The sequence below is a fragment of the Babylonia areolata genome, chromosome 30, assembly GCF_041734735.1.
Source record: "Babylonia areolata isolate BAREFJ2019XMU chromosome 30, ASM4173473v1, whole genome shotgun sequence".
In the NCBI taxonomy this organism is placed as follows: domain Eukaryota; kingdom Metazoa; phylum Mollusca; class Gastropoda; order Neogastropoda; family Buccinidae; genus Babylonia; species Babylonia areolata.
Genome location: NC_134905.1, coordinates 19,683,066 through 19,709,222, shown reverse-complemented (window position 1 = coordinate 19,709,222; position 26,157 = coordinate 19,683,066). Strand labels below are relative to the sequence as shown.

The following is a 26,157-nucleotide window of genomic DNA, read 5'->3' as shown; positions in this document are numbered from 1 at the left end:
TTTACAGTTATGGTCTCCATGTTGTTTACTTGTCTATGTTGTGATAATGCACCTGACCTTTATAATAAAGTTATTCTTTTCTTATCTTATCTTATCTATCTTAACAAGCACAGGTTTTTAAAACATTTCTTTTACATCCAGCCCTCAAAGGCAAAATGAATAGACAAATAGATAGGTAGATAGCTAGATAAATAAATCAATCAAATAAACTGGTAAGATGAGAATAGAGAATCCGTACACCCCATAAAAGGTAGATAGCTAGATAAATAAATCAATCAAATAAACTGGTAAGATGAGAATAGAGAATCCGTACACCCCATAAAAGGTAGATAGCTAGATAAATAAATCAATCAAATAAACTGGTAAGATGAGAATAGAGAATCCGTACACCCCATAAAAGGTAGATAGCTAGATAAATAAATCAATCAAATAAACTGGTAAGATGAGAATAGAGAATCCGTACACCCCATAAAAGGTAGATAGCTAGATAAATAAATCAATCAAATAAACTGGTAAGATGAGAATAGAGAATCCGTACACCCCATAAAAGGTAGATAGCTAGATAAATAAATCAATCAAATAAACTGGTAAGATGAGACTAGATAATCCGCACACCCCATAAACTTGCACACACACACACACACACTGTGTGGCTCGTCCATCGGGATCGACGAGGACCATCTAGTCATCCTGGGGGTGGGTGGGTAGGGCTGGGCTCTGTGGGTGCGCAGATGACTGGTCAGGCCAATCCGTGCCCGGAAGGTTCTGACGCAGTGTGGACAGGGGATGGTGGCGGCTGTCGGGGACTTGCTGGCACTGCTTTTCCTGGCCTGTCTGCGTTGCTCTGCTGCAGCGATTCTGTTCGCCTCACAGGTTTTGGCGCCTTTGTGGACAGCTGAACGCCACTTTGGTCTGTCCATTGCATTCGGCTCCCATGTGTCTTGGCTGATGTTGAAGGCCTTCAGAGAAGCTTTCAGAGTGTCTTTGAAGAGCTTCTTTTGGCCTCCATGGGAGCGCTTGCCATGTTGGAGTTCGCCGTACAGCAGTTTCTTGGGGAGCCGGTGGTCTGGCATGCGAACTACATGGCCTGTCCAGCGCAGCTGGGCCTGCATCAAGATGGTGTAGATGCTGGGGGGGCGGGGGGGGAAGGGTGATGGTAGTTGACTTTCATTTAAAAAATTTTTTTAATATTACTCTGAGAGAGAAAGAAAAATATGTTAGAAATTCCTCTGCATGTGGCCATGAATATGATTCCAAGAGAGGGTTTTAGCGAAAATTGTGTCTTTAGCTGGTGTGTAAACTTCACCTCTACACTCCATCTCACTCACTACGATCGGCTTCGGATCCACTCTGTTTACGCATACCCAGATTCAAACACTCGACTGTTGGCCGCCGTTCTTTCTCTGTCTCTGGACCTGGCGATTGGAATGAACTTCCTCTTTCGCTTCGTCAAGTCTCCACACTCAGCTCTTTCAAGTCTGGCCTTAAAACCCACCTCTTCCCAAAATAGCCTCCCTTGCCTGCCTCTTCCTTGTCTTTAGTTTCTACAGTTTTAGAGTTATGCATGCGTGTGAATGACTGGTGCGAAAGCGCTTTGATTTGTCTCTGCACAAGATTCAGTGCTGTATAAATACCATTATTATTATTATTATTATTATAAACAAAGAGTGTCTGTGTAATCATCTTCTTTGTGTGCGTCGAGTCAAGATTTTATTTCATGATGGTAAATTGAATAAGCAACAATTGCTTTTTTTTACATCAAGCCATCAATGAAAATAATAATTTAAAAAATAATAATAAAAAATATATAAAAATTGAAAAGAAAGAAAAAAAAAAGAAAAAAAAGAAGAAAAAATAGGGGGGAGAGAGAGAGAGAGAGAGAGAGAGAGAGAGAGAGAGAGAAGCAAATGAAGAGCAACAATAACAACAAAGTGCATATATATATATATATATATATATATATATATATATATATGCTGTTTCTACATCATAAACCTCAAGACTGTTTAATCTCTTACATCTTAATGTGGAAGCAAAATACAGAAGTAAACCAGTAGTTTTGGGCTTAGTTGGATCTGAGCGGATAATCTGGTACCCTGGCATGTGCATATCAGCATCTGTTACGTTAGAAGAGAGTCGGGATTCAGCAAAACGGAATATATGAAATGGATTTCCAGTGTTATGAAGAATGGTTGCTATATCGTCCTTCTTGTTTGTTGCATTGTTTATGTTTAAACAACCTATGCGGAGTCCTTGCTTGGTTGGCCAAAAGTCCGAAGTAAACGACATGGTTAAATTATTTGGGAATATAAGGATTATAGAGCAGTTTTAGCTCAGTTTAAAATAATAGACCTTTGAGGAAAAAAAAACAACCCAAACAACAACAGCAAACAAATAACAAACAACAATATTATCCTAGCTGACCGAGTTGACAGATTATATAAATACAAAGAGACAATGTATGTGTGTGAGTGTGTGTGTGTGTGTGTGTGTGTGTGTGTTTAAACATTAATGTTGGCATTTTGTTGGGAACTGCATTACCTGTTTAAAAGGCTGGCATTATTATATGTATTGACATGACCTTTTTAGCCGACTCCCAAACTGTGCAGTACAGGGAAGGCCACAAAAATTTCGCAAGAAATAAAAGGTCAAGCCTCAAAATGAGGATGAAATTATTGGATTAAAAAAACATGATAAAACATAAAACACGAAAGTTTAAATGGCTTTTCTTGTTATGCTGATGATGATTAGGTATGATATGAAATATCTGGTGAAAATTGAAAATAAGACGGTGGGATTTTGGGAAGTCGCTCTTGACACGACGACGTAGCATCGTCTTCCAGTTTTGGCAGCAAGTTAGTGTTGTACAGGGTGACTGCTCTGCAGTAAATGAAAACGTGTTGCTTGATTAAAAACTGAACATATTGTGTACTCATCGCTCCTGTTGTTTCACAAACTTGTTTGGATTCGTCAGACTGGTTCTGGGACCAATCAGCTTTGTGTAATCGGTATCAGTATCGGTATCGGTATCAGTAGCTCAAGGAGGCGTCACTGCGTTCTGACAAATCCATATACGCTACACCACATCTGCCAAGCAGATGCCTGACCAGTGTTACCCAACGCGCTTTGTCAGGCCTTGAGGAAACCCCCCCCCACCCCCCATCCCCTCCCCCAACTCAAAACAAAAAAACAACAACCCCAAACAATAATAATAGTAATGATAATGATAATAAGTTAAAATAAAATAAATAGACAGTAATGATGATAAATAAGCTAATAAGCAAATAAATATAAAACATACAGACACACATTCACACATACACACACGCATGCATAACAGATATGCAACAAACATGCAGTTTCACAGATATGAAAGCACAAACACACATAAATGTACATGAGCCCCAACACACACACACACACACTCACAGAGAAATTACCCTGAAGTCTGTCAGATTGCTCATTTCCCTTAACACCGGCATGTCCCGGGCAGTATGACCATGTAAGTTTTTGAATCTGAAAGTTGTGCATTGCCTCATGCCACTCTGGGCTTCCCATTCCACTTTCAGTTTTCTGTATGAGGTTCATTGAGTCCGTTGGAATCATGGCATGTTGGTTTCGAGGCATATGGGTAGATGATAGCCACTGGAGGGCATGTGTCACAGCTTCAGCTTCCACCGTTAAGCTGGAGCTTGTGACTTTGTAGGCAGCATTCTCTTCCCTAATTGTTTTCCCATTTTTGCAGTGAATCTTCAACTGGATTGGTCTTTGGTGACTGAGCCGTCAGTGTATATGATGATGTCCTCTTCTTTACTGTTTGTTTTGTGTAAACAGTGAGGGAAGGGACATAACTCTTGATAAACTCTTGAGCAGCTTCGTAACAAACTTTTGCAGCTGTTGGAGTATTATCGAGCGATAGAAAGATATGTTCTACTGCCTCAGCAAGTGTTGTAACTGTTCCAAGTTGTATTCAGGGCTAATTTTGATCCTGACAATGTTGTTTTTTTTTTGGAGTGATTGCTGTAAACATCTGACAGGGGAAGGAGTATGGACATTGTCACTCTTATAGTTGTTTTTTTTTTTTCATCATCAAAAATTACTTCAGAAACCTCCCAGGTTGTGGAATGTTGAACAAGCTGTAATTGTGGCAGTAGTGAAAGGGTTAAAAACGAATACGATTATTTTCAAGTTTTGAAGTTTTGGCATAACCAGTGACTTTTTTTTATCTTTTTCTTCCAAACATGTGCTTTGAAGGAATACGACAACAGAAAAAAAACATTTCCTGTCATCAAAATAACAAAAAAAAACAACAACAACAACAACGAAAAGAACCTCCAAAAACAGGTATTGATTTTTTAGGCAATAGAGAAGAATATGCTGGTGATGAAAAGTTTTTGCCTTGACTGGAATTACCTCCCATTATTCAAAATGCATTGGTTCTCTTGGCATGATTGGAATTGCCTCCCTTGACTCTACACTCACTCAGCATTGGTTCAGTGCAGTCCGGGGGAGGCCCAGCTGGGGGTGATTGTGGAGGGTGGCTGGGGAGACTGGGTGCAGAAAGGTTACCTTCCTTTCTTTTCCCTGCTGTGGTGTAATTGGCATGCCGGGAACGTTCCTGACACGTGTGTGTGTGTAAACAGAATTACACGCTGTAATTGCCTTGATTCGCTGATGTGTGTCAATTTTTAAGACATCAGCATTTTGCATTTTTTCTCTGCTACTGTGTAACTTAGTGTTGAGAGAAGTCAAAATTACCGACAGCCATGGTGTAGTTTATTAAAAAAAAAAAAAAAAAGCAACAACAACAACAAAGAAAACAACATTGTTTCAGTGTTAGAGAAAAAAAGAAAAAAAAAAAAGATGATGTGAGCAACGAAGCAAAACTGTAAAAAATGATGACTTACAGTTCTACTTTTAGTGTTGTCAGATGATTTAAAAAAAAAAAAAACAATGTTCACTGTGGGCAAACTGTGCTTCAGCGTACATAGAATGTGCAGAAATATTTTTGGACACTTTAAAAAATTTTTTTAATTTTTTTATTTATGGATGGGACAGACACCCAATGCTTTGCTACCACCACCAGCCTGGTTCATGAGAGAAACAATGAATCTCTCTTTAAAAAAAAAAAAAAAAAAAAAAATTATATATATATATATATATATATATATATATATATATTTTTTTTTTTTTTTTTTTTTTTTTTTTTTTTTTAATTGTAAATGTAATCTGAACTACCACTATGATGCTCGGGAAATAAAGACACACTCACACCCACGGTGTCAACAGGCTGTGGAAAAAAAAACAACAACTGGGAGAAGATAGGCTGGAAACTCTTGGGGCTTGAGCCACCAGTGGGAAGCATGCAGCTGGTTTAGCGAACACACAGAGTCTTAACCTCATGACAAACAGTTTGGGGCTTGAGCCACCAGTGGGAAGCATGCAGCTGGTTTAGTGAACACAGTCTTAACCTCATGACAAACAGTATGCACGTTTGCAAAGGTATAACTAGTCTAGTTTAAAAGAATAATTAAAAAAAAAAAAAAAGTGGGGGGGAGGGTGCGTGTGGGGGAGGGGTGGTGGTCAAAATCTGTGATCTTGTTGAAGGAAAAAAAATCTGATAAAAAGGACTTTTTCACCTGGATCTTTCAGGCAGAAATCACTCGTTCCAATAAAAGGGAGAAGCAGTCTGAAATAATGGTTAAGTTTATTTCTAGTCAAACTGGGAGTATACAAAGGAAATCTTCTATTCTGCAGGGGGAAAAAAAAGAAAAGAGAAAAATCTTTAATTTTGATGCTGATGTCAAGAATTACTCACTGGAGATGACGGGCGCAATAGCCGAGTGGTTAAAGCATTGGACTGTCAATCTGAGGGTCCCGGGTTCGAATCACGGTGACGGCGCCTGGTGGGTAAAGGGTGGAGATTTTTCCGATCTCCCAGGTCAACATATGTGCAGACCTGCTAGTGCCTGAACCCCCTTCGTGTGTATATGCAAGCAGAAGATCAAATACTGCACGTTAAAGATCCTGTAATCCATGTCAGCCTTCGGTGGGTTATGGAAACAAGAACGTACCCAGCATGCACAGCCCCGAAAACGGAGTATGGCTGCCTAAATGGCAGGGTAAAAACGGTCATACACGTAAAAGCCCACTCGTGTACATACGAGTGAACGCAGTTTCAGTTTCAGTAGCTCAAGGAGGCGTCACTGTGTTCGGACAAATCCATATACGCTACACCACATCTGCCAAGCAGATGCCTGACCAGCAGCGTAACCCAACGCGCTTAGTCAGGCCTTGAGAAAAAAAAAAAAATAAAAAAATAAGGGGTGAATAAATAATAGATAAATACATAAAAAAATAACTACTACCACTACTAATAATATGTATAAGGCGCAAAAACTTGATGAAATCAACTATAAGCGTACATAAATAAATAAATAAATAAAAAAAAGTAGTAATAATAATAAATAAATAAATAAATAAAAAGTGAACGCAGAAGAAGAAGAAGACGAGTCACTGGTGATGAGTTTTTGCCAAGACATGAAATGAGGCTGTGTCGGAAGCTGTAAGTCTTGAGTCGAAGTTGAAATGGAGAGAGAGCTTCATCTTGAAAGAACGTGAAAGCTGTTTGTATGAGTGTGTGTGTGTGTGTGTGTGTGTGTGTGTGTTGTGTATTTCATTATTACTTGTATCACAACAGATTTCTCTATGTGTTTTGGGCAGCTCTTGCAGAACGCATGGCTCAACATGGCCATGCTAAAGTTACATGCTACCATGTGTTGCATGTGTTGTGTGTGTGTGTGTGTGTGTGTGTGTGTGTGTGTGTGTGTGTGTGTGTGTTGTGTATTTCATTATTACTTGTATCACAACAGATTTCTCTGTGTTTTGGGCAGCTCGTGCAGAACGCATGGCTCAACATGGCCACGCTAAAGTTACATGCTACCATGTGTTGTATGTGTGTGTGTGTGTGTGTGTGTGTGTGTGGTGTATTTCATTATTACTTGTATCACAACAGATTTCTCTATGTGTTTTGGGCAGCTCGTGCAGAACGCATGGCTCAACATGGCCACGCTAAAGTTACATGCTACCATGTGTTGCATGTGTTGTGTGTGTGTGTGTGTGTGTGTGTGTGTGTGTGTGTGTGTGTGTGTGTGTGTGTGTGTGTGTGTGTGTGTGTGTGGTGTATTTCATTATTACTTGTATCACAACAGATTTCTCTATGTGTTTTGGGCAGCTCGTGCAGAACGCATGGCTCAACATGGCCACGCTAAAGTTACATGCTACTATGTGTTGCATGTGTTGTATGTGTGTGTGTGTGTGTGTGTGTGTGTGTGTTGTATTTCATTATTACTTGTATCACAACAGATTTCTCTATGTGTTTTGGGCAGCTCTTGCAGAACGCATGGCTCAACATGGCCATGCTAAAGTTACATGCTACTATGTGTTGCATGTGTTGTATGTGTGTGTGTGCAGGTTTCGCAACACCATCAAGATAGTGCACTTCATCGGGGCCATCAAGCCCTGGAACCACCCCTACAACACGGCCACCCGCACCGTCACCGTCTACCCGGAGACGGGCCACAGCCAGGAGTTTCTCCAGATGTGGTGGGACATCTTCATGGAGCTGGTCCAGCCCTGCCTCGACCCCACCGTGGTAGGTGGCCTCCCTTCCTTCCTCTCTCTCTCTCTCTCTCTCTCTCTTCGCCACTCCCCTGGCCCCTCCCCCCTCCCTTCCTCCTCCTCCTCCTCCTCCTCTCCTCTCCTGCTGCTGTACACCTTCCCTCTCCTCCTTCCTTCCCGCTCCCCCCCCCCCCCCCCCCCCCCCGCACCCCCTCTGTTCCCTTCCCTCTCTAGGGCTGTGTGATGTGACAGAGATGGGCAGCGTGGCATACCCCCCCCTCCTCTCCCCCCGGCACCTCCCACCGTGTGTACTGTGCTGCTGTCGGTAGTGGCATCAAATCTGGAGAAGGGGATGTTAGGGGTCTTGTGGGGTTTTGTTGAAGAGCTTGGAAAGTTGTCTGACCTTCGAGGAAAAAAAAAAAAAAAGAGTAAAAAAAAATCTTTAGATTTTTTTTTCTTTTTCAATATTTTTTTTTAGAAGTGAACTAAAAAAAACAACAACAAAAAACAAACAAAAAACAACTGAAGGTGCTGAGGGCAAGACTTGGGAAGGGTGGTGGGGATGAAGAGTTTTTGGAATTGTGGACCTGGAACATGAAGCGAAAAAAAAAAAAAAAAGAAAAAAAAAAGAAAGAAAGAAAAAAGAAAAGCAACTCTTGTACCTATCATTTCTTTCCCCAAGTGGCTGGAATTGTTCTTCTTCAGGGGGCCACTCTCAGGGTGATTTGACACACCTCCCTGGCTTGGGATTTGATAGTGTGTAGCTTCTCAGCAAAAAAAAGCAACTTCAAAAAACAAAAAAAAAGAAAACCCGGAGCAGAAGGTGTTGAATGAATGCCCTGGCGATGGGCGCAATAGCCGAGTGGTTAAAGCGTTGGACTTTCAATCTGAGGGTCCCGGGTTCGAATCACAGTGACGGCGCCTAGGTGGGTGAAGGGTGGAGATTTTTTACGATTTCCCAGGTCAACATATGTGCAGACCTGCTTAGTGCCTGAACCCCCTTCGTGTGTATATGCAAGCAGAAGATCAAATACGCATGTTAAAGATCCTGAAATCCATGTCGGCGTTCAGTGGGTTATGGAAACAAAGAACATACCCAGCATGCACACGCCCAAAAGTGGAGTATGGCTGCCTGCATGGCGGGGTCAACGGTCATACACGTAAAACCCCACTCGTGTGCATACGAGTGAACGTGGGAGTTGCAGCCCACGAACGCAGAAGAAGAAGAAGAATGAAAATGAATGAATGCCACCCCGCCCCCCATCTCTGTCCTGAGACCGCCGGCCCATCCAGTATGATATGTTTGCTGCATGTCATCTTTGGATGAGCAGTTACGTTTGTTCCTTCATTGGCCCTGCTACAGTGTTGTTTGTACAGTTAACAGCAAAATAACTTTGGGTGGTTGTTGTGCTTTGATATGCTGCCAGTTATATATATATATGATTAAAAGAAGAAAGAAAGAAAGAAAGAAAAAAAGAGAAGAATTTCCTGTTTCAGTGCTTTTGACAGAAGGTTGATGTGTTGGTTGTTTTTTTTTTGTTTGTTTTTTTTGGTTGTCTAAAAGCCAGGTGCATGAGCCCAGGTGGCGGCGTTTGCCTGTTTTGGATGCTGTTTGCTGTGGAGTTTTTGTGTGTGACGTTTGAAAACACCCATGGACTATTGTCGTTTTGTTGTATACTTGTTGTTGTGGACCCTGTTTTGAGTGAGAATTTGTGAATGTACATGAAGAAGCAAGTGAGTGTTAGTAGCGTGACATAACCGATGTTAATCATAACCTTGTGCCTGCAGGTCGTGGCGACCGGACTGTTTTTGTTGTTGTTGTTGTTTTGTGTTTTGTATTGTGGGGTTTTCCGTCCTTACATATGCATTTAAAAAAAAAAAAAAAATTGGTGTGGTTATTATTATTATTATTATTATTTATTCTTTTTTTTCCTTTGCCTTTTAGAACACATGATTTGATTGAAAGGGGGGGGGGGAGGGGGGAAGTAGATATTTTTAGGAGCCTGGATGGAATGTGTCTTGTCAAGCATGGTGGGGGGTTAGGGGATGGGGTGGGGTGGGCAGTTTAGATGACTACTGATTCACAGGTCCAACATGTCACTTGGGTCACCAGGGTGGGGAGGGGGGTCAGGGGTGGGGGTGGGGGGGCGGTGGGGGGGGAGGGGGAGCAGCATGCACAGGTTGAATCAGGATGGGCCATGATTCAGTAGTGTATGACCCACCACATCAGGGTTTGTGGTGGAGGGTGTGTGTGTGTGGGGGGCTTCCAAATACAGATAGAGTACTATAGATGGATGCAGTTTTGCAGACTTGTAACCCTTGACTGGTGAACTTAGGTTGAAATAAGAATCATTGTGGCATGAGTTTGACATAGTGTAATTTTGACATAGTGTTAGTGTAATTTGTATATTTTTTGATTGAGTTTTATTGAAGTGATAGTGGAGTGATGGCCTAGAGGTAATGCGTCCCGCCAAGGAAGCGAGAGAATATGAGCGTGCTGGTTTGAATCACGGCTGGCTCAGCCGCCGATAATATTTTCTCCCCCTTCACTAGACCTTGAGTGGTGGTCTGGACGCAGGTCATTCGGATGAGACGATAAACCAAGGTCCCGTGTGCTGGCATGTACTTAGCGCACGCAAAAGAACCCACGACATCAAAAGGGTTTTTGCTGGCAAAATTCTGTCGAAAAATCCATTTCGATAGGAAAAACAAATAACACTGCACGCAGGGGGAAAAAAAAAAGAAAAAAAAAAGGGTGGCGCTGTAGTATAGCGACGTGCTCTCCCTGGGGAGAGCAGCCCGAATTTCACACAGAGAAATCTGTTGTGATGAAAAGAGAAATACAAATACAAATACGAAATACAAATACAATAAAAGTAATGAATGCCTAAGAGGAGGAAGAAGTCTAAAGACTGTGTGGACTGACATTCTGACCTGTAAGCTCAGTCTTTATCTCAGTGAGGTGACAGCCAGCCTTTTCACTGACGACAAGCTTACTGATCAGTAGTGTGGACAAGGGGGGGTAAACAGTATGCGAGGATTGACGGTGAATCTGAGTCAACAGAAATGAATTATTACTTCTTTTTTTTTTTCCCACTGGAGCACAGATTTTGTTAAAGTAGGGATGTGAATCATCTGCAATACTGGAATTCCAGTTTTTGAGCTGGGTGGATGTTAAGACTGGGGGAGGGGGGTGGGGGGTGGGGGTGGGGGGAGTTTGTGGGTCACTAGTGTGTGATCTTGACAGTTTATAAAAAAAACAGTGGGTTACTAGCGTTTGATCTTGGCAGTTTAAAAAACAGGTGGTTACTAGTGTGTGATCTTGCCAGTTTAAAAAAACAGTGGGTTACTAGCGTTTGATCTTGACAGTTTAAAAAACAGGTGGTTACTAGCGTTTGATCTTGACAGTTTAAAAAACAGTGTGTTACTAGCGTTTGATCTTGATAGTTTAAAAAACAGGTGGTTACTAGTGTGTGATCTTGACAGTTTAAAAAAACAGTGGGTTACTAGCGTATGATCTTGACAGTTTAAAAAACAGTTGGTTACTAGCGTGTGATCTTGTCAGTTTAAAAAACAGTGGGTTACTAGCGTGTGATCTTGTCAGTTTAAAAAACAGTGGGTTACTAGTGTATGATCTTGACAGTTTAAAAAACAGTGGGTTACTAGTGTATGATCTTGACAGTTTAAAAAAACAGTGGGTTACTAGTGTATGATCTTGACAGTTTAAAAAAACAGTGGGTTACTAGCGTTTGATCTTTACAGTTTAAAAAACAGTGGGTTACTAGTGTATGATCTTGACAGTTTAAAAAACAGTGGGTTACTAGTGTATGATCTTGACAGTTTAAAAAACAGGTGGTTACTAGCGTTTGATCTTGACAGTTTAAAAAACAGTGGGTTACTAGTGTATGATCTTGACCGTTTGAAAAAAACAGTGAGTTACTAGCGTTTGATCTTGACAGTTTAAAAAACAGGTGGTTACTGGCGTTTGATCTTGACAGTTTAAAAAAACAGTGGGTTACTAGTGTATGATCTTGACAGTTTGAAAAAACAGTGGGTTACTAGTGTACGATCTTGACAGTTTGAAAAAACAGTGGGTTACTAGCGTATGATCTTGACAGTTTGAAAAAACCGTGGGTTACTAGTGTATGATCTTGACAGTTTAAAAAACAGGTGGTTACTGGCGTTTGATCTTGACAGTTTAAAAAAACAGTGGGTTACTAGTGTATGATCTTGACAGTTTGAAAAAACAGTGGGTTACTAGTGTATGATCTTGACAGTTTGAAAAAACAGTGGGTTACTAGCGTATGATCTTGACAGTTTGAAAAAACAGTGGGTTACTAGTGTATGATCTTGACAGTTTAAAAAACAGTGGGTTACTACCGTATGATCTTGACAGTTTAAAAAACAGTGGGTTACTACCGTATGATCTTGAGAGTTTAAAAAACAGTGGGTTACTACCGTATGATCTTGAGAGTTTAAAAAACAGTGGCTTACTAGTGTATGATCTTGACAGTTTGAAAAAACAGTGGGTTACTAGTGTATGATCTTGACAGTTTGAAAAAACAGTGGGTTACGAGTGTCTGATCTTGACAGTTTGAAAAAAAAACCCAATCATATCTTGAACAGCACAGTAATAAGGAAAAACAGGATTCACTTGATGTTGCAAGGTAGCTTGTCTGTGTTGACACTTCAAAAAAAAAAAGAAAAAAAAAAAGTCTCTTAAGTTCATGATTTTGAAATTAACGTGTAATACTTTATATGTTGTTCATTTACTGCTGCTCACAGCTGATGAATATGGAATTGGTGAATTTGGAAGTAAGTATACAATTAGAATTTTTGTTTCACCCCCCCCCCCCCCCCCCCCTTGAGCAATCTGTTTTGTAGACAAGACTGTAGGCCAGGAAAGAATACTTGCAGTGGTGTCAGCCGGTTACTGTTTCGAGGAGGTGTCTTCACTTTTAAAAGCTGAAATGAGGTTTTATTTTCTTGACGGTGAGCCTGAAGGCGAATTTCTATACTCTGTATCAGACAATAAAGTGATTGATTGATTGATTAAAGCTTGCAGACTGATCCATGTACTCTTCACGACGTCTGCTAAAAAAAAAAGATAGAAAAAGGAAAACAAATCGAAACAAAGAATAGCGGATGCCTGACCAGATGTAACATAGCATGTTGGAGTTGAACTATATTGTGTACTGTGTTGGAGAAAGATTGCACCCATCATCAGACGGGCGCAATAGCCGAGTGGTTAAAGCGTTGGACTTTCAATCTGAGGGTCCCGGGTTTGAATCACGGTGACGGTGCCTGGTGGGTAAAGGGTGGAGATTTTTACGATCTCCCAGGTCAACATATGTGCAGACCTGCTAGTGCCTGAACCCCCTTCGTGTGTATATGCAAGCAGAAGATCAAATACGCATGTTAAAGATCCTGTAATCCATGTCAGCGTTCAGTGGGTTATGGAAACAAAGAACATTCCCAGCATGCACACCCCCGAAAGCGGAGTATGGCTGCCTACATGGCGGGGTCAAAACGGTCATACACGTAAAAGCCCACTCGTGTGCATACGAGTGAAGGTGGGAGTTGCAGCCCACGAACGCAGAAGAAGAAGAAGAAGCAGCACCCATCATCAGCTTTGAAAGAATTGGTGTGGTGTGTAAAACGATCAGCAGTTGATTAGTGATTCAGTGACAAGTGTGTCACCTGGAGCTGTGTTCCAGTTTTATGCACTGTGTGCCTCGCACATTCTTCCTCATTTTGTTGATGGTGGCCTTCACTCAACAGTGACAACCAACACCACCACCAATAAGACAAAACTTTGCATCTTTTTTTTTATATTAAAAAAAAAAAAATTTTTTTATAGAGAATTCTGACCAGTCAGGAAAAGTTAATTGAAAACATGGGGAAATGAAAACGTGAGCAGTTTGCACAGACAGGTTTGAAACCTGCCAAAAGTAGAACAGACAGACAGGGTTGTGTGGTGTAAGTTGGAAATGAAGCTTGTGACTAAGTGAGTGGGGTGGCGCTTTGAAAAGACTGTCAGGTTTGGTTCTTTTTCCTTTAATTAAGGAAAGGCTGAGTGTACTGTTGATTTTCTGGGACAAAAAATTTTTACTTTTTTTTTTTTTTTGGTTAAGAAAATGGGCAGTGGGTGCAGAAAAATTTGATATATATGTATGTATGTGGAAAAATATGATCCATGGCAGTTTGTCTGTCACCTGATGTCACCCGTTTCCATTCAATATGACCTTTTTTTGTTTCGCTTTAAAGGGATATGAGGTAAGACAGTAAATGTGTGGATTTTTTCCTCACAATTTGGCTTTTTTTTTCTCTCTCTCTCTCTCACGTTTTTTCTCTGTCAGTGTTAGACTGTATATATATATATATATATATATACCTGGTGTTTGTGTCTCTCTTTGTCTTTTGGTGTTGTATAACATTGTCTTGTATCATGTGTATTTATCTTTGAACGTATCTTCTGCACGCACAGTGGTTGGGGCGGGGGGGGGATAGGGGATGTGAATTTTGCACATGGGTCAGAAGTAGAGCCCCTCGTTGTTGGAAGAGTAAGTATTAGTGGAGCGAGGGGACAGGCGTTTGGACCTAACACAGTGCGGTCGTAGATAGATGGGATGGTGGCACACCCATTAACAACACTGACCTTGGCTGTAAACCCATCAGTGGCTTTGCGCATACAGCACGCTTTTTTTTTTTCTTTTCTTTTCTTTTTTGATGTGTAGTAATTTCTTTCTTTTCCACAGATGTGGTCCTCAGTTTTGTAGTTGTGTATGTGCAATGGAAAGTGTTCTTTCCGTGAACAGTTTCATTTGTTTTGTGGTGGTTGTTTTGTTTTCAGGTATTTAAAAACAAAACAAAAACAAAAACAAACAAAACAAAAAAAAAAAAAAAGTTGACCAGCTTTTTTAATTTATATTTCTCCTGGTTGTTGGGAGTTTTGGCTTAAAAATTGTTGTACATTTCATTGGTCATATTCATAAGGTCATCTTGTTGTCCTGTCTTTATAAACTTTTTGTTGTTGTCGCTTTTATAAATTTTGTTAGTAGTTTGTTTTTTTTTAGTTTCAAAAGGAATTATGTCTTTGTTTCTCTATTTTCTCTGTTTATTCAGTCCCTCTCTCTTCCTCCATCTTCTTATGTCTCTCTTTGTTTTTCTTTACCAGACAGTCAGCAGTCCAAATAGTTGCATGTTGTGAAGGGCCAACAGTTCACCTCTGTTGTGGCTTTCAAAAGAAAAAAAACTGTCCCCTGTTCTCTGGGTAGATAAGAGGCTTCAGGTCTGTAGCTTTGAAAGGTTCTCACTCTTGGCATTAAACACTATGCACCCATGCTGACAAAATTGCATTATTATTATTATTTTTTTAAATTCTGACTAAAACCCAAAAGCAAACTTAAAATCCCTCATCATTAGCTACATGGCTTTGGATGAAGGTAATCCAGAAAGAATAGGGGGAAAATATTGCTCGAAACAAACTGGAACAGCAGTTAAAAATACTTTAGTGCATGTGAAATGAGAGAGAAGTAATGTTTCTTGTTTATTCCTGCATGGAACAGATTAGGAGGAAGGTGTTGCAGAATGGTTAAGTCGCTCATCTGCCATTACAGTGTTTGTGAGGCTCTGGGTTCGAATCCTGCTCTCGCCCGTTCTCCCCCGAGTTTGACTGGAAAATCGAACTGAGCGTCTAGTCGTTTGGATGAGACTATAAACTGAGGTCCTGTGTGCAGCATGCACTTGGCGCACTGAAAAAGAACTCCATGGCAACGAGAGTGTTGTCCTCTGGTGGAATTCTGTAGAAGAAATGCACTTGGATCGGTACACAAATATATATTCATGCACTCAAGGTCTGTCGAAGCGCGTTTGGTTACGCTGCTGGTCAGGCTTCCGCCTAGCAGATGTTGTGTAGCATATATATATGGATTGGTTTGAACGCAGTGACGCCTCCTAGAGGAACGAACTTAGACTGAAACAGAACAAACCTGCAGAAGGAGTGGGTATAGGCCAAGATAAGGACCACCAAAGGTGAAATGAGTTTGATTCCATAGGTCCTCCACCGGATGTTTGTTTTGTGTGTGATGTATGTGTGTGAGCCATGCTGAACTGTTGGTCTGTACGCCTCTGGCAGTGTCAGTGTCGTTTATGTTAATTTTAGTTGTGTCGGTGTCGTTTATAGCTGTGCCATTGTCGTTCATAACTGTGTTGTTCGTGTTGGTTTAAGCTGTGTCAGTTTTGCAGGGTGGCTATTTCCACCCCCACACCTTTTAGCTCCCTTGTTGTTGTGACGTAGGTTATTGTGGGGCATCATTGTGCTGACAAGAACTTGCATGCTTTCACAAACCGTTTATTGCCTGGGTGTAAAGACACAGACTGAAAGGACTGCCCGTGGTGCTGACAACGTTTGGCATGGGCACGGGGGGTGGGGGTGTGGATTGTGGTGTGTCACGGCAATCCTCTGGTTGATCAGCACAGACCCTGCACTTCACTGCAGCACACAGTACAGTCCTTTGAAGGCAAAACTGATACCATTGTTCTTCTCACAGAGTCTAGAGAGAGAGAGAGACCTTGTGGGGGTGAGGAAAAAAAAGATTTGAAGGACCTTGTTTGCTGTTGGCAGTCTACCTGTCCAATAGGTGTTAGGTGATAAGAGATATGAATTATCAGTATGTTTGTCTTGAGTCATATACATTGATGGAATATATGGGCCACAGAAAGGCTGGCTGACAGGGGGGGTAGACAGATGAATAGATAATCAGTGACACTGTCAACACAGAGAGAAAAGTTTCGACACAAAAGGCCACCTTTGCAGTCTGGAGTGTTGCCAGGCTGATAACATGTCCCTGCTGTTATTATTCGAGTCACCTTGTTGCGTGACTTTATTGAGGGGTAGGGGGTGAGTAGGGAGAGGTGGGGGGTTGGAAATAAAAGCAGTGTGATGAATGGAAAGGGATGTGAAGAGAAGGATGGCAGAGCAGTGGGAGAATGTGTGTGTGTGTGTGTGTGTGTGTGTGAGAGAGAGAGAGAGAGAGAGAGCAAGAGTGTTCATTTGCATGCTTACATGCACAGTCTAATGAAATGAAATTCACTTTGAAACTGAACAGTTCTTGAAAGTGATTGAGTCCTTGCTCCAAAACAGATATCTTTCTGTTGGGATGAACTCCCAGTATCAGTCCTCATTGTGTGTGAAATGAATGGAAAATTGCACATGAATATAGATTTATTTATTTATTTAAAAAAAAAAAAAAATTTTTTTTAGGAGGGGGTGGGGGGATTCCAGGAGACGAAATGACTTTTTTTGTCCAGAAAACTGGACACGGACCCAAGGCAGTGTGTTTGGACCTGTGGACACAAGGCTGAACAAAAAATTAAATCACGACACAGATTAGCAGCTTATGAATACGTCATGTTGATCTCGAGTGTTAATTATTTTGTTATTTTGTGTGAGCGTGCATATGTTTGTGCAGGTATGGGAGAGAGGAGTTGGAAATTGACATTTTCCCCACAGTACATGTTGTCTGATCTTGTGTTTCATGTTTGAAACTGCGAGATGGTCCCAGTGTTCTTATTCCGTCCCCTCTTTTTTTCTCTTTTCTTTCTTTCTATTTTGGTTGTTAATGTGATAGATGTTGTGAGCATGGGGTTTTGCTGTCGTTGACTCGGAGTGTTTCATCCCTTGGCTCGACGTTCTTTTTGATGTGCCAGGCTTACATAGAGTTGAGTGTAGATCCAGAGAGATGGGGGGAATGGGACCAGAAACTAGTGACCTGTCTTTTTCAGGAGATTGTGTATTGGTGCTTTCTTTTGCAGTTACCTCATTTTTTCTTTCTTCCCCCCCACCCCCCTAGTAGAATGTATTCTTTGTTCTGTGTGTGTGTGTGTGTGTGTTGGAGAGAAGTTCATTGTGTATGCAGCTGCTTTCTTGTCTGCTGGATGGATGGTGTGCATAATGTGTGCCTATGTGGTAGAGATGTGTGAACGGCATGGTTAAGTCCGCACAAAAGGTTTCCACTCCAAGATCGAAACTGTTTAGGAGCTAACTTAATTTCACGAGCACTTTGTTTGGTTTTGTATCTTTTGTTTAGTTCCACTGTTTGATCTTTTTTTTTGTTTGTTTTCATTCCACTAACCTCAGTCAAAGATGCTTTTAGTTCATTCTGTTAACATTAATATTTCATGCAGTTGACATTGAAAGGTGGGTTAAGACCATGAACATCTGAGTTTATATTGAAGGCAAGGTGATGCACTTTAGTTAGAGGATAGTTAGGAGGAAACGGTTTATTCCCTTAGGCTCTGTTGATGAAGCTCAGCTGAGCTGGAATCATTTTAGCTGTATTTGTGATGCTGATTTTGTTTCTTTCGCTGGGTCTATTGTCGTTGCAGTTTTGTGTGTGTGTGTTTTTTTTTAATACTTCAGATAAGGTCAACAGTGGCATCCATTTCATTACCCATTTTCTTTGTCAGTTCAGTTTATTTTAGTTCTTTGAAAGAGTGTGATTTCATGACTCATTTTCATGGTCAGTTCAGTTGATTTGAGTTCTTTGAAATAGTTTGTGTGGTTAGGTGTCCAGAAAACCACTCGCACTAACTCGCACTGTTACTCACCAGCATGAGATTATTACCATACTGTGGGTACCTGAGGAAAGCCAAGAAAGTGTTTCATACACAGATGCAATTGAATTTTTCATCAGTATCAATAATGTATGTGTCTCGATTTATTTTCGTGTGCACACATGCACATTCACACAAGTATACACTTGCGTGTAGAGAGGCATCATTGTTTTTCCCTTTGATTTCTCAGTTTTTAAAGTGCAAACTGATTTATTAGTAGTATTTTTTTTAAACACTTGTTAAAAAGATTTGTTGTGTGTATATTTGTGGTTTTCATTTATTCAAAAAAAAAAAAAAAAAGTGCTCAGCATTTTACAACGTTCAATATTTAAATCTAAAAAAAATGTGGAAGGATTAGTCTTTCTTCTATCACACTCTTATGGGATTACAAAATTCACACTGAATGGTATTCACTAGTTTTGTTTGTTAAGCATAATTAGTACAATAACTTTTTTTTGGGGGGAACTGATTCATAACCAGAGTGAGTTTTTATGTGTGTGAACGAACGTTGCAGTGACGAAAACAAATCCTGTCTCTTGTTTGTATGCGTTTTGTATAAAAGCCTGTGACCCCCAAACAATTTCCCTCTCAAGACATGGTTTGCATTTGAGCATTTTTGATCAGTGATCTTGCATGTGCATGAGCTGAGTTTGGTTGGAGATCCCTAAATAGGCAGTGAACTTTCACCAGATCTGCCTTGTTCTTGTGCACACAGACATGTCAAGAGACCTGCGCACAGTAGTTACATGTATGCCATTTCACGCTGATAGTGTTTATTTATTGTGTACTATAGTTACATGTATGTCATTTCACACTGATAGTATTTATTTATTTATCTTTGTTGCTGATATCTCTTTTGACCACACAGGCAGTATCAGGGATGAACAGGTTTGAATAGTGATCCTGTAGAACACTCCCCCCTCCCCACCCTTCCCCACCAAAAAACAGACACCACCACCACCACCACTTAGAAAAGATTATTAGGCACTTACAGTCACATTATGTTGTCACATACAAGCATACCTGTTACGAGACACATGATTACGCACACACCCTATTCCACACACACACACACCACGCAGTCTTTTTTGTAGTTGCATTTTACCCACATATTCGGTGGCACACACACACGCACACACACGTACCAAAAGGCAGTGTGTATTTCAGCCAGTCTGTGAGGTGAGAACAGCTGAGCTAACCCTCATTGTCCTGTGTGCGCCATGTCTGTGGGGACTCTCATCGCCAGTGGAGAGCCTTGAGATGGCCTTTGTGGTCGGTGAGGCTCTGGGCACCATGATTTGATTTGATTTGATTTGATCTGATCTCCATCACCAGTACCTTAACTCTGGTGAACCTGTCCACTGTCTACCTGTCAACTCTGGTGAACCTGGCCGCTCAGTGCACATCCACTGGGGCTGTGCAGGCATGCCTCGCCCAGAATCTATCAGTCCTGCAGCCTCCAAAACTGTGGAACTAACCAGCATTATCGGGAACACGGCGTAACATTTGCTCTGCTGTCACAGAAAAAGCACATTCACAAACAAAAAAGGAAAACATAAAAAGTGTGAGGGAAAAAAAGAAAAGAAAGGAAAGCTCTGCACTTGTCACCACACTTTTGCTGACTTTGTCTGAGCTGGTGTTCTGCATGCACACCCTCTTCATCACTGCGAAAGTCTTTTCAATGTGGTGGTTGCCACATGCTTTCCTCGTCATCGCCATTGTTGGGTTTGCTGATCCATTTCGTGGCATTTCTAAATTTCTAGTTTTGACAGTTTTGGCACATATGCATCTACGCTGCCATAGCGATCATCTGGAAAAAATCAGCCTTGCACAATTGTTTTCAGGATTTAAAAATAGGGGGGTGGCGGAGAGGGGGGGACATGAAGAAAAGAAAAAATTAATTGGTAGTTTGCCTGGTGATTGAGCCAGAACTAACACCCACTCCCTCCACCATCACCCCCCCCACCCATGCCTTTTTAAATGTTATGTTCCCCTCTCTTGTGCCCGTGACTTTTTCAAAGCAGTTAAAAAAAAAAAAAAAAAATTATAGTTTATAATTACCCATTTCAGGTGGGTTTCAGTATGTGGGCAGTTGTGATTCCTGAGTGAACATGTTACACATCATAGCCCCACATGCTGTTAATTCCTCTGTATGTTGTTCAGAGCTCCTGTACCAAGGGTTCAGCAGTAGGGATTATTTCTGTATTTATTTCTCTTCAAATTCAGGGGTCACTGTTCTCAAAATTAATTTTTGGGGTCACAGAATTAATGATAAAAAAAAAAAGTACCAGTAGCGTTACTTTGTTTAATTCTTCAGTATATCCTCCCCATTACCAACCCTTCTCTGATCTATGTGACACCTGTTTCTTTTATTTACTTTAAAAAAAAAAATCTTTTACAGGCATATATCACGTACCTATAAACAAATACAAGTTTTAGAACACCAAACCACTTGTTTAAAAGCATCAAGAGAATTAACATTTTGTTGTTGTTGTTGTTGTTGCATGTGCTTCATTGTTTTTGCATGTGCTTCTGCATGAATGTTGTGAGTTTGTGGTAACCAGTAACTCCCCTCTTTTCTCCTTTCTCACATGACTTGCAAAAGAGAAAGACACAAGATGCGCTTTTAGGCCAGTGTAGTTCAGTCCGCAGTGACAGCCACATCTTAGACAAGCTTGAGTTTTGTGTTGCTTGTTTCAGGGTGGTGTCCATGGTGTAGAAAAACTTGACTAGATTTGTTTGTTGCTTTGGCAGAGTAGCATGGTAGGGTTTTTATTCCAGTAGACAGTCATGGCGTTCACAAACATATTCCAGTAGAAAAGCACGGAGTTTGCAGGCATTAATTCTAGTGGGATGGCATGGGGTTTAGGGAGTTGATTCCAGAGCAGAAGCATGGAATAATGATTCTGCATGGAGCGGGTGATGGACCATGGTAGAAAAAGCATGGAGTTAGGGGGCAGTCATTTGCTGTAGAGACGCAGTGAGGTAGGGGACGTTAGTGACGGGAAGTCCTGGCCGTCGGAAGGTTTTTGCCAAGGGATGGAACACAGCCGTGCAAGGGGGCGGTGTGTTGTTTTTTCCGACTGACTGTGGGCTAGCATGCCGTGTGCTGTGCTCTGTGTGCAGACTCCTTTTATTCGCTATGAGTACGTGTTGCCCTCCTCCTCCCCTCCACCACCACCTGCCCCCTCCCTGCAGGGCGGGGAGGAGGCGGCCCAGCCCCAGGAAGATCGGCCGTCGTCCTATCAAGTCCTTTACCCCTATGTGCCACCCGTCCTGGACCAGGCGGACTACACCCCTCCCCAGCCCTCCTCCCCTCCCCCCTCCTCCCAGCCTCCTGCATGTGGCCAGGATGAGGGGCCTAGTCCTCCTCCCCCCCAGTGCGGGGCCGAGGAGGGGGTGCCTCCTGAGGGGGGCGAGGACGTGGAGTTGCCCCATGTGGTGGACATGCCCATAGTGATTCGTTCATTCCATCCCTATGAGACCAACTATGCGGAAGAGCCCCTGATGTTCATTGACCCCGACTCCCCTCCAACCGACATGTATGAGAGCAGCCACTTTGCGCAGGCCCTGGCCGAGGAGGCGGACAAACTGAAACCAGAAGAGTCCACTGGAGAGCTGGTGGTCGGCGTCGTAGGCGGCAGTGTTGAGGGTTCTGAGGGGGTGACGGATTCTCTGGAAGGTGCTAGCGGTGATGCGTCCCGGGTAGGCAGTGTTGGTGGCGCTCAGAAGGCGGATGGTGCTAAAGCAGGCAGTGGTGATGCTGGGGCTAAAGTGGGACAGAAGCCAGATGTTAATTCCAGTCAGTTAAAGGAGGAGAAGGGGTCTGCGGTAAGTCCCGTCCTTTTTTGCACCGGAGCTGTTTTTGTCTCCAGTTGTTTTTCAGCACTGTGTTCGTCTGACCATCAGTGGACAGGGGGGGTGTTGGGCGATACACCACATCACACAGGGCTGGGTTTGGGTTTGGGTACAACAAAGGTGTAATGGGAGTGTGTAGAGGTTCATCACATAACCAAAAAGAGGGAAAGGATATCCCCATACAAGTGCACACCTCTGTTGTGAAACATGCATACTCACACATACATACATACATACATGCAGAATGGTTAGCGGATTCAGGTGGGTTATGGGGTTAGTGTTCTCCTAAAGTCATAACTTTTCCTGTGCTATGGGAAAACATGAAAATCACACACACACACACACACACACACACACACACGACAGAGACCCTGTGCAGGTATATCTGAAAGCTGAAGTTTAACCATTCAAAGGTTTCCGTTTCGGTAATCCCACGCTGTGATTAACATTTTCCTCTTCTCCATACTGACATGATTGACAGCTGATCTTCGCAGTTTGATTCTGTGCACTTTTGCAACTGTGGTTTGAAGCTGTTTTGGGGCTCACCATGTTTAACCCCCTCTTTTTTTTTGTTTTGTTTTCTGTTAACTCCTTGTGATCATAATCTGTTGTTTTCAGTTGTTTCCACCTACATTTTCGTGATTTTTCTACTTTATGTTTAATTTTTGTGGAAGCTTTCTTGCACATGTTAATGATATGATATTATGTTAATTATTGGTGTGATTTTCATGAATGTATGTCATGCATGCAAGAGTTTTTAAGTATGTTTGATCCTAGCATTGATATGTTTACATAAGAATATTTCAGACATGTGATAATTGTTATGAGAAGTAATGGTATGCTTGACATGATTTGAGTGCAGTATCCACGCAAATGTGTGTGAAGGTTTGCAGCCCCGTGTGTGTGCGATGTGTACGGTGTGTGTGTGTGTGCGTGCGTGTGTGTATGTGTGTGTGTGTGTGCGTGTTGGATGGCATACATCCATAATTACTGTGTGCTTTTTTTTTTTATAAGAATTCCAAGGTGAAATCAGGAAGGTTGAATGATTTGTTTTTTCTTGCTGAAATCTCCCTGGACAGGGATAGGGAGGAGAGGAGGATAGTTTTTATCATGCATGTTCATGGATGAGAGATAATGGATATATTTTTTTTTTTGGGGGGGTGGGGGTGGGTACACATTTCTAGAGACACACATACAGGTCATGTTGCACTGTTTGTTGGTCAAGAAAAGTGTTTAGCAGAAGTCAGTGAGAGATCATCAACAGTGTTTGCCTGAGGCAGGCCTTGGTGTCATCTGTGTATGGCCCAGTGTGGCTCAACTGACCTGTCAGCAACAAAGACAAGTTGATCGGATAGTGTCATTTGATTGCGAAGTATGCAAAAACTCTGGAAGAAACACGGATATTATATGCAGAAAAATGTTCAAGAAAATCAACATTCTCAGTACTTATTGTCCCTAGCTCAACAACAAAGCTTTGAGAAGGCTGACCCCCGAAAACGGAGTATGGTTGCCTACTTGGCAGGGTAAAAACGGTCATACACGTAAAAGCCCACCCGTGTGCACATATGAGTTAACGTGGGAGTTGCAGCTCATGAACAAAGAAGAGGAGAAGGAGAAGATTGAACTTTGCCAAAGGTGAGCAGAGCAGTGGCAAAGAGGTAACTCTCCTCCCTTCTGTGTCTGTCCTGTTTCATGTCCAGGGCCCATCTGGAAAGCAGAGGCAGGGTTGAACATTGTATTTACTGGTTAGGCTAAAGAAAAGGCCAGGTTTGAACAATGTACAGGGTGTCACTAGATGATCATCTGTGGGGGCTGTTCAGAGGGAGAAGGAGACCAACTGCACAGGACTGAGGATGGAAATGTGCATGTGTGATAAGTCAGAGACTGTTCCAGCGTGACCACGATCACAATGACCAGGCTATGGAGACCACTTCTAACAAGTGTGGCAGCAAGGATGGGAGTCTGGAATGAAGAGGAACCTTCAGAGTGTTGTGACCCTAATTGCAGTGAGAAAACCTGAAAATTGAGCACCTGGTGGGCAAGAGCAGCCTCCCCCCCAGTGGTGGAACTGGAAGTGATTCAGGCCACGGTGATTCAGTTTGTGTGTGAAGATGACATGTAATAAGCCTGCAAGACGTGAATGAAGTGCTCTTCTTTCATTGTTCCCTGTGATTTGACACCAGTGTGGTTAATGTGGCACGGGACTATGATTCACACAGGTGTATTTGGAACTGAGGTCTTATGTGTTTACTGTGAGATTATGACTGACAAAGCGCAAGTTGTCTTACGTAAGAGTTTTGACTTGGTGGCTGGTTAGGTTGTGGAGTCGAGAAAGGGAATGTTACACGAAAGATCTAGGAAAACCTGATGCAATATGGATCATTCTGATAGAGAGAGAGAGAAGAGGAGCAGTGAGGGTATGTTAATGTTTTGACTTTTGTCCATGCTGAACCGGATTCAGTGTTAACACAAAGCAGAAACAAGATGGCATAAGAAATGGGAGTGGGTGGGGGGGTGGGGGGGGATATGGGATCATCCAGTATTGCCATTCAAGATTAGGGGATGTTCAGTTCATCCGTTTTAAAATACTGTAATACTAGTAGTATTACAGGGGGAAGAGAAAAAAAAAAACAATATGTGTTGAAAGCCAGTCACGTTTGTTGTGGATTTCTCATGTTGCCAAGACAAGAAGTGGAAAAGAGAAATGTCGGGGCCCCGTGTGGTTAAAAAAAAAAAAAAAAAAAAAAAAAAAAAAATTCTACATTAAAGTCACGTGCTGCTGGGGCAAAATGTGTTTTGAGAAGTTTTCACTGAGCATGCGTTATACATAATTATAGCTAAAGGACTTTAGCTTGTGAAATGGTCAATAACCAGTACTACTAGTTTGAGTATGTGAGGGGTTTCACGAAGTAGGTTGTCAGTCACACACTCCACGAAAACAGTGGAAACGTACTGTTAAGGGGGTGGGGGGGGCGGACAGTGAGGGAGGGGAGTGGTGTGGGTGATTGTGCAGGTGAATGCCCAGCAAGATAAAAGTGACTTTCAAGGACGTGTTGAAAAGTAGGTAGTGAAGTAGGTAGTGGACTGTTTGCAAAACGATAACCTGCCCTCACATAACCTCACTCTCTTTAGGGGGGGAAAAAAAAGCAAAAAAAGCTGTGGATTAACGGTCGTCTGCATGGACATCAGTTCAGTATGTAGGTTCCCCGGTGGCTCACCTTATTCTCTCCACCGCACTTGAACCTCAAAGCACACCGGTCGCTGTCAGGAAAGTGACTATTCTTGTTTTTTGCTGGAAGACTTGTGCGGCCAATACGACTCAGTGTGTGTGTGTGTGTGCACGCGTGCTAAAAAAAAAAGAAAAGAGAAAACCCAGCCACATTTATACATTTTTTCGCATTCTTGGCGAGTCAAAAAAGACGTGAAAAGATGGTCAGATCTACTCGCAGGACAAGGGCCTCACTCTCGTGTGGCAGCCCGTTGAGACAGATTTCATTCTGTTTTTTATTTTTAATGTTTCATCGTTTGTTAAATGATATCAGGCACTTCATGTCATTGAAAAAAAAAACCACCCAAAACCCCGCTCCTCTCACGTGTAGTGAGTAGGTATGACCCCAAAAGGTGAGAGAGCGTGCGACCTCGTCTGCTGTCTCGAGGGGCTACGTGTCCTTCACCTTTGAAGGGTGACCTCGCAAGGTCACGTACTGGCAGCACGCGCGCGCTGCAAGGCGAAGTGGTGGTGGTTCAGAGCACGCGCACACACACGTACACACGTGTGTCACGGTCAACCCTCCTTGTGTCATGACTTGTGCGTGTGCGCGCGGGCGAATGTGTGTGTGTGTGTGTGTGTGTGTGTGTGCGTGTGATATAGAAGCAGCCCTCATTGTTTATTGCGTTTGTCTGTCGGAGCGGGCTGGTGATTGTGGAGTTGTGGTGGGTGGGGTGGGCGGGATAAAACAACCCCACCCCCCTCCAAAAAAAACTCCCCCCAAAAAACACACAAAACCCCCCCAAAAACCCAAACAAAACAAAGAGGAGAGAGGGTGGTAGTGACGTAAAACT

General features: G+C 42.2%; 1 protein-coding gene across 2 annotated transcripts in view; it reads left to right on the top strand.

Annotated features, from left to right (window-relative positions):
• Positions 1 to 26,157, top strand: part of LOC143275398 (uncharacterized) — an 86,030-nt gene that overhangs the window by 44,176 nt on the left and 15,697 nt on the right. Inside the window, exons 6-7 of one of the 2 annotated variants that reach the window (XM_076579471.1) lie at positions 7,474 to 7,654; positions 21,364 to 22,068. In XM_076579471.1, coding sequence (XP_076435586.1) covers positions 7,474 to 7,654; positions 21,364 to 22,068 — 886 coding nt within the window. The remainder of the gene's footprint in view (positions 1 to 7,473; positions 7,655 to 21,363; positions 22,069 to 26,157) is intronic. The other variant, XM_076579472.1, reaches the window with a different exon arrangement.